Below are 9,170 nucleotides of genomic sequence, written 5' to 3'. Positions count from 1 at the left end.
TTGACATCTTTGCCATCTTGAATGAGTTAAATTTATCACTGCAAGGACCAAATGCAACATGCCTCGATTTGTCTGAAAAGATGTGATCATTCCAGATGAAACTTCAGCTTTGGCAAGAAAAATTGGATGAAAATAAAATTTACATGTTGTCTACCTGCCTTACCTACTTTCTTTGAGGAACATGGCATTGAACAGAAAAAAGGATCATGATGATAATTTCTGTGAAAGAACACCTGCACATGCTTGCAGACAAAATTTCATCATACTTTCCAAATCTACCTGACACCCCATTTGCACTTGCCAGAGCCCATTCACAGTCAAAGTTGAAGGTGTTCCTGAGACAGCACAAGAAGAGTTCATTGAACTTATTAACAGTGATGCAGCGAAAACTGATTTCTCTACAATGCCAGTTACAACATTCTGGATCAAGTGTTTGCAGTCATATCCTGTTCTGTCTGAGAATGTCTTGTGTCTTCTTCCATTTCCAACACCATATCTTTGTGAAACGGAGTTTGACAGCCTGTTGGTTATCAAGTCTAAATACAGAAGTAGACTTGTTGTGGAAGATGATCTTTGTTGTGCTCTTACAAAGACTGCCCTGAGAATGTCTGATCTGGTGAGAAAAAAGCTCTCTCAACCTTCACACTGATGTTGGCTTTTTACTGCATACTGTTGCAAAATGTAGCAATATCGTTTACTGTTGTTATATTAAGACTGTTACCCATGCTACACCATGCTTCAAGACAAAATTCATTTATTTGTAACCAGAAGTAAATATTTCACAATATATAATTACATATTGTTTTTGTGATTAATCATCATGCTTTCATTATGTTTAATTTGTAATAATGAAAATACATCCTGCTTATCAGATATTTACATTATGATTCATAACAGTAGCAAAATGACAGTGATGAAGTAGCAACGAAAATCATTTTATGGTTGGGGGGATCACCACATGAGGAACTGTCTGAAAGGGTCCCGGCATGAGGAAGGTTGAGAACCACTATCCTAGAGCCTCCTGTCTTTGATTGACTGTTCTCCTCTCCACGTTAAATACTCATTCTCATTCCCACAGAAGCCAGCAGTCACTCCCCGATCTCACATCCCAACATCTCTTTCTCCATCTGCTACCTCCCAATAGCTCCCCTTACTGTTCCTAATAGTTCACCTGGGACAGTCCTCACGCCCATCGCCTTTCAATCCACTGACCCTCTTACCTCTATCTGTCCCAATCCCCTCAGATCCTATTTTTAGAACACAGATTCCGAAAGGGAGTATTTTTTTAGTTTTTGTAACTGCTCATTCTGGGTGCAAAGGACAGTGTCTACACAGAGGCCTGTAAAGATGATTGTTGAAAAAGTTATTGAATATGAAATGATAAAAACCTATCCATTTTGCTCGCGCTGATTTTTTTTCTCCTTATTTCGTCTTTCCTCACCTAGATATTGGATATCCTACTAGATGGCGACCTAACAAATGAACCTTCTTACTTTGAGAATGCTACAGGATGTACTAATTATTATAACTTTTTACAGTGCAAGGTAATGACTACAGTTTCTTAAGCCATGATAATGTTTGCTGAAGTCTTTTGGCATACCAAAATTCCTTTGATTTGGGAAACATTATAGTTGACTCTATACTAGATATATATATCCATACTGCATTGTAGTGTTCAGTCTACTAATCTATAGGATTTTCCTTTTCTCATCAGTGTTGCACACATTATAATCTGGCTATTGAAGTGTGTGATATTTCAGACAACTGAAAACAATTTCCAATTAGCACCATTCCCCCTGGTGGGGCTTCATAGAAAGAAGCTCATTTGTGATGAACGCAGTCTGGGATTGGAGTTCTGTGGATTGGGGCCTAGAACATCAAGTCTACATGATTTTCTTGAAAAGGCCCACATTCTTTGTTCTCTACTTTAGCAAATGTAAATCAAAACGGCCAAAGCCTTTATGAAAATATTTGCTTTGTCTTTGTTTGAGCTTAAGATGTTTAGTGTGTTTCCTATGGCCCGCAATTCAAGCCCTTAGGAATAGTTCTCACAGTATTCAAGTAGTTACTTTTCATTCAAGTAGGCCAAAGTTGGTGTGTTTTGTGTAGAATTAATCAAATAAGAGAGAGGGAGCCAAAGGAATGGTTTGGATTTGTATAATCTTGGTCTAGCTTATAGAACAATACTTTCTAGTGGTGGTTGTTTTTTAATTGCCTTATTTATGAACTATTTTGTAAATAAAATATAAATCTAATTTCAGTGGAATTCTACAATCTTGTGGTTTGGGAATTAGGTTTTGCCAAACAAAAGACATATTGCAGGCAAGAGAGAAACACAATTTGTGATTTGAGTTTTTTTTTCTTTACACAGTAATGCGGTCATATCTAGCAAAGTTTGTGCTTGATACACAAAACTGCTAAACTCCAACCCTGACCGTCTTTTTCTGCTTTTTTCAATCTGAATTGTTTAAAAAAACAGAATTTACTCTTTCTCTCTTTTTAATATGATTATGACAGAAACTTATGTAGAGTCTTTTGCCCTTGTTATTGTTCTTCAGACTCATGGACACCTTTCCTTGTGTCTTCTGTTCTTTATAGAGTATGGATCTGGTCCTGCATTTTGTGGACTTCACTCCTTAGATTACAGTCAGCTGGCACTCTTGTTTCCCCTTAATGAGTAGCGGAATATGGAAAGAGGGGAGGGAAATCCCCTCCGTCTCTAATCTATTACCTAATCCCTGTGGTTCCATCTGCCTTGTCTTCCATGGGACCTCAGTGGCACAGTACGCTAAGCACTGAGCTGCTGACGGGTTGGCAGTTCGAACCCCCGGGAGCAAGAGGAGGCTGTTTGGGTCTATAATAAGGACCGAGTTAGAAACCCTTGGGAGCAGTTCTGTTGTGTCCCACATGGTTGCTATGACTCAGAATCAGCCCAATGGTAAAACTGAGAGACTCGGTGCCATCGAGTCAATTCCCACCCTATAGTGAGCCTGTACCACTCAATGGCTGTGGTTTTATTCCTCATGAAGCCTCCGACAAGGGGCAAATCAACTGTACCGATCTCACCTCTCTCCTCCCCACCCCCACCCCCATCTCTGAGTCCAATGAGATCTCCAATTAGAGCCACAAGTTGCAAAAGACGTGATTCCGCAAAGGAAAATCCAGCATTTTCAAATTGGGTCCTGGCTCTGAGGGCTTGGCGCTCATCCAGATGTGCTGTCCAATGACCTCAGACCCCTCCCCGTTCACACAGCAGAGGCAGAGGGAGCCGTCACGTCACAGGTTAGCAGTCCCCCCACAACTTAGAAAACACAGTAGGAGAAATGAGAAGCTTTGCTCTGGGCCCAGCATGCCGGTCCCTCATTTCTTTCTACACCCTTTTTTTGCCAGGAACCCGAAGACCAAACTTACTACGGGAAATTTTTGTCACTCTCAGAAGTGAGACATGCTCTCCATGTGGGAAACCGGAATTTCAGCGATGGTTCTGACGTTGAAAAGCATTTGCGAGAAGATACCGTGAAGTCCGTGAAGCCGTGGTTAATTGAACTCATGAATAACTACAAGGTAAACTTATTTTAAGTGACTTTCTTCCACTTGTGATCACACTCTGGTCAGTTTTAGATTAAAAAAAAAGAGAAATTTTATACATTTAAATAACCTCTTTCTGAGGTCTTGTTTTCTTCTAATTAAAAATTCCATATTTTGGGCCCCCCCCCTTTTTTTTTTCTAAATGGCTTTCCTTTGATAGTTCATTTCAAAACGAAATTCCCTTTGGGACATGCTGCGTCTCATGCCATCTGGGGAAAAGTGGAGCCGAGCTGAAAATGATACTGGATTTGTGTGAGTGTCCCCTCCCTTGTGGTTGGTAACACGTGTCCTGGTAAAGTCCGGGAAGAAGGAAATCCAGTGGTAATCCCCAAATGTGCTCTGCTTCTCTCACCGTCAGAGAGCAGACCCCTGGGATATGTGCTCAGGAAATAGTCAGGGGACATGTCTCGCTGGCCACGACTCTTCCTTCTGTTAGCATAAACTCACTGCCCACCAATCCCTCATTTGCCCTCCCTACCCCTCATGGGAACCCTGAACAAGCTTTGGCTTCTATAGGTTTGCTGATGTTAGGTAAGCGAAATCTATGGTCCTTGTCCTTTGCGACGGATTCGTTTTTTAAGGTTCATGTTGTAGCATGCATCGGGACTTTATTGCTCCCTCAGTCGGAGTAATATTCCATTAGGCATAGGTACTGCAGGTGGACTAGTCATTCCTTAATGAGCATTTCGGCGGTTTCCGCTTTGGGCGCTAGCGAAAAGTGCTCCGACGAAGAGTGATCGTTCGAAGAGTGATCGTTCGAAGAGTGATCATTCGTGCTCCTCCTCTGGTCCCCCAGGGTAGTGAGGCACGGCGGGGCACCAGGTCTGCCCTCCTCCAGCTATCCATCTGCCCCCTCCACATCGGCCCAAGGCTGATTCCTACAAGGCAGAGGCCAGGTGGGTCTCACTCCTCTCCTGACACGGCCAACCTTTCCTCCCACAGCACTCTACTCCTCCACTAGCTTCCATCATCCCCTGCCGCACAGCACACGCAGGCAATGCGCTTATGGGGTTGATGATTAGGGGTTGTTATTAGCGGTTTGTTCAGGAGGCTCATAGGTTGCACAGTGTTAAAGATAGAACTCTTTTGTCTCTGGCACCTCTTCTCTGCCAGGCTGGCAGGCAAGTCTTTTCTGCAAGTCCTGGCATGTCAGCCACTTGGCTTCCACCCTTTGGGGCAAGTATTACAAAGCACCTTTAGCCCTGATCAATACCCCAAGGGCAGTCTACTCTGCAAGCCTGCCTCCCGAGCAAAGAGACTTTATTCATTCCACGGGCCAAGAAGCCCACTGCTCAGCCTCACAGACTCAGCTCTGCGTCATGGTCTCAGGGCTGGTGCCTCTGCTGCTTCTATTGCCTCCACCTGGGGCAGGGCTCTCACACGAGCTCCTCTGCGGCTCTGCTGCCTGGACTGTTGTGGGATCCCTCTGTTCCTGCTTCTGAAATGGCAGAATGGCAAACGTGACCAACCCCGGGGCTGGAGTCCTTGACCTCTTATTTGCATGCTACCACCTCTCATTGGGTGAGAGTTCTGAAAAAATGTGGATAAAAGAATCTAGCTAGTCATGTCACGTCACCTCGGGCGATTGGCATTTGTTCTAGGGAAGGTATTTGGGGAAACTCGGAAGGATACGTGCACGGATAACAGAGGAGACCAGCGTCTGAGGTGCTCCACTTCCTCTGTCTCCTAAAGGGTGCAAAGTAGTATTTAGGATGCACCAGGGTAACCTGTAGCCCATTGGTGTTTGTATGAATTAGATACAAGACAATCACTCTTCAAGACTCTTTATTTCCTTCTGTCACACACACCGAAAGCCCTAATAAATTGCCTTGTCAGAGGCAGACTCTTTATTGCTGTTTTCTGCTACAAGGAGTGCACGTTTCTGTAAGTCCACGCTAGGAAGAGTCTCCCTTGGGATTGTGCAGGGGCTGGCCAGCACTGCAGTCCGGGGAGTTTCTCATCAAATGCATCGATCTGGGTTGGGTTCCAGGATATGCCCAACCCAAAAGGCCCATTTGGGAACCCTGTTGTTTTTACACAAAGTTTGAGTCCCTAGATGTCCAGTTTCTGTGATCTCTGTTGCAAATAAGCCTAGGTCACAGGCAGGCAGACTCTCCAAACCCATTATAAATCTTCAGAGCTTACTTTCTAGGAAAGAAAGGGTCTCTAACTAGAGATGTCCCACATTCCAACCATCTCGATGTTTAGTTTTTGGGGGCAAGTTCAGTGGCCCCTAGTGCTCAGCTGCATCAAGCCTTCTCCGAGTTCCCCCAGAAAGCATGGCTGCCGGCTTCTTCTCGAACGCCTCTACTTGATGGCCATACTGAGCACACTAGCCTGGCATTTGGGACTCTAAATCTGATACTGTAATGTACATACCCAGACTAGAGCAGATGCTGACAGCCAGTGAATGGGCTACATGAATGAATGAAAAACCCAAGCTATAAATTAGTGTTAGACCCAAAACACGACTAATCGGCTCGTCCACAACCCATTCACTATTCACTATCCACATACATGTATTGAACCCAAGCAAGCTGACCTCTTGTGTTCAAAGATATAAACAATTTGTAGTAACATTAAGGAATACAAAGGTTTGTTGTTTTGTTTTTGAGACCAGATAAGAAATGACCATGGATGTATTTGCGTGTGACCTTGGAAGACATATTTTCTCAGTGTATCAATTCACGTACAACGCCTGCCTTAAGCAACTGGAATACGAGCCCTTTCTCTGTCACGTGGGGATAAGGCTGGGCTTGCAGACAACTTGGGATGGCCTCCACTGAGGTTGGTAAATCACCACAGAGTGTTCACTTGCTTGGTCAAGGAGACTATATTGATGAAAGGTCACCCTGCATTTTGACCTTTCAATATCTCTGATCCTGTTGTCCATATGTGTTGAATCTACTGTTATGAATGATAATGAAATCTGAATGTTTTCTCAAGGTCTAACATGTAAATCAGTGGCCAGAAAGAGGGACTCCTTTCAGGGTGCAGAGAAAGGGCATTCCAGTAAAGAAAGAGGATGCAGTAGCAGTCCATCTGAATGCAGACGAAGAAGTGGCTGCTGCTCAGAGACTGCACGCTTACTGATGCAGCTGGCCTAGCCCCCAGGGCAGCGGTTATCTGTGGCTTGTTACTTAACTGTGGTGAACCTCAGTGTGTATGTAACGGGAACAGAACAACCTACTCTGGCTTAAACATGAGTACCCTCAACATTACATTTACGTAAGTCTCTGCAAATTTGTCATAGAAAATAGCAAGCATACTTGCATGAAAAGGAACATAGAAGAGTTTTCAGCCCTAGCACTAGTTCAGCTGGCAGAGAAGTCTCTGATGGGCTGATAAAGAGTCTCCTGGGGTTCTAAGATCCTAGCAGTGCAGCCATGGTGCATTAGCTTCTGTGTATACATAGCAGTATAATGTTTTTTCTTGATATAGGTCAGGTAACAGAGCATGGTGAATGAGCATGAGTCCTCAGGTCAGAGGTTTTGAGCTTGATCCTGGCTCCACCCCTCCTTGGCTCTGTTCTTTAGGGGGAAGATACTTAAACTCACTCTGTGTTAGCTTCCTCACCTGTAAAATGAGAATAATACTAGGGCTTATGTCCCAGAGTGCCCTTGAGATTCAAATGGGATTGTCTATTAAAAATGCTTAGAATAGAATGGTGGTTAGGATGTACATATCAGTAAAGGGATATTCAATCAATTATAACAGCAGTCTTAGCACTTGCTATATAAAATTGTCATGCAAGACATCCTGGAAAACACAAAAATTAAAAAAGGGTTCATGAGCTACTTTCAAACAAACATACAAACAATAAATAAGACTTGGTTGTCTCCCTTGTGAAAATGATAGATTCTAGTATATGAAAGATGGGAGTGGCCATCTGCTTCCAAAAAATCACAGCCTTGAACATCCTACCGAGTAGTTCTACTGTCCATCACATCAGTTCACAGTAAGTCGTATTCCACTTACTGCCATGACAACTACCACGGCCATAGTTGACAAAAGGCTGGTTCAGTTTCAACTTTGAGCAGAATGGTCGACACTCTGAAGGACCCTCTTGCTAAATCACAGCTAACCTTAAACACAGCTCAACCCATTGCTGTTGAGTTGATTCTAACTTAAGCCAGATGGCAGCTCAGTGACTGAGCTTTTGACTGCTAACCAAAACGCTGTCAGTACGGCCCCTCTAGTGGCTTCATGGGAGACAGGCGAGGCGGTCTGCTCCTGTGGAGTGAAGCAGAGGAACTTCCTTGGAAAGCCTATGGGACAGGTCCACCTCACCTATAGGGTCACTATGAGTCAGAATGAGTGATGAAAAGTCAACTGTATCAGCATAAATTATAACAAACAAAATTAATGCATGGAACAAAATGAAGGGAGATATCAAAGTACAAAACTAGGAAATAAAGCACAAAAATAGAAAGCAAAAACTTGGAAGCACTAGTTTACCTAGTATCGTGATGAGCATATTATCTCAGAAGAGCCCTGGTGGCTTGATGGATTATGTGTTAGGCAAGGACAGCAGTTCGAAACCATCAGTGACTCTGGGGACAAAAATGAGGTTTTCAACTCTGAGATTTCAGTCATGGAAACCCACAGGGACGGCTCCACTCTGGTTTATAGGGCCGCTATGAGACAGGGTGTCTCAATGTCAGTGGGTTTGGCATATAGTCTCCCTCACTGCCACTGAGTCAATTCTTTCTCCTGAGAAGTGACTGGTGGCTTTGAACTTCCATTCTTTCAGTTAGCAGCCTAACACGTATGCTACTGCACCACCAGGGTTCTGTCCAAGAAATTTGGAAGGAAGGGTGGAAGGGCAAGAGCTAAGGGAGAGACGTGAGATAAAGAGGGAGGGCGTATTAGGCTGGTTGACCAAAGAAACAAACCCAGGGACACGCATGTATGCAAGAAAGAGCTTTGCATCAGAGTAATTGTAAAGAAAACAGCCCAGTCCAGATCAAGTCCATAAGTCTGATATTAGCCCATATGTCCAATACTAGTCTATACATTCCTCTTCAGGCTCATGCAACACATGCAATAATGCCAAATGTAGGAGGATCCACAAGCCAATGGGTGAAAAATCTTGTGGATCCGGTGGTGGTGGAAGTGTCTCAGCACTGGCTACCATCAGCTTGGCTCCACGTGGAAGGTGAAACAGTGAGAGTGTAGCCCTCCTCCAGGGAGAAAGAGAGGACGTTCCTAGAATCCTCATGAGAAGACCACGCCCACAAGAAGGCATCATCAGGTTGTGACCTGATTGACAGGCTAGACTCTACCTCTACCCTTATTTATCAAGTTGACATGACATGATATAACTACCACAGAGGAGAAGTAGGACAAAGGAAGACGGAGGAAGGGAGGGAGGCAGACAGATTTTGTTCATTTACACCATAAATTATGAGAGCAAATAATCTACCACTTTATACTCCATTTTGTTGCGTCCTGTTTTCTATCTTGAGCTGGCGATACCAGGAGGGAAAGGGGGTGTAGAAAGGGGGAATGGATCACAGGGAGCTACATATAACCTCCTCTCTGGGGGACGGGCAGCAGAGGGGTGGGTGAAGGGAGACGCC

The 9,170-nt window shown here is 44.0% G+C and overlaps 1 protein-coding gene across 1 annotated transcript in view; it reads left to right on the top strand.

Annotated features, from left to right (window-relative positions):
- Positions 1-9,170, top strand: part of CPVL (carboxypeptidase vitellogenic like) — a 130,926-nt gene that overhangs the window by 68,522 nt on the left and 53,234 nt on the right. The window contains exons 9-10 of the mRNA XM_004702853.2: positions 1,446-1,544; positions 3,391-3,564. Coding sequence (XP_004702910.1) covers positions 1,446-1,544; positions 3,391-3,564 — 273 coding nt within the window. The remainder of the gene's footprint in view (positions 1-1,445; positions 1,545-3,390; positions 3,565-9,170) is intronic.

This window comes from Echinops telfairi, unplaced genomic scaffold, assembly GCF_000313985.2.
Source record: "Echinops telfairi isolate 266 unplaced genomic scaffold, ASM31398v2 ScPeMD7_23;HRSCAF=83, whole genome shotgun sequence".
NCBI classification, from domain to species: Eukaryota; Metazoa; Chordata; class Mammalia; order Afrosoricida; family Tenrecidae; genus Echinops; species Echinops telfairi.
Note: the sequence above shows the minus strand (reverse complement) of the source record. Positions and strands in the feature narration are given on the sequence as shown.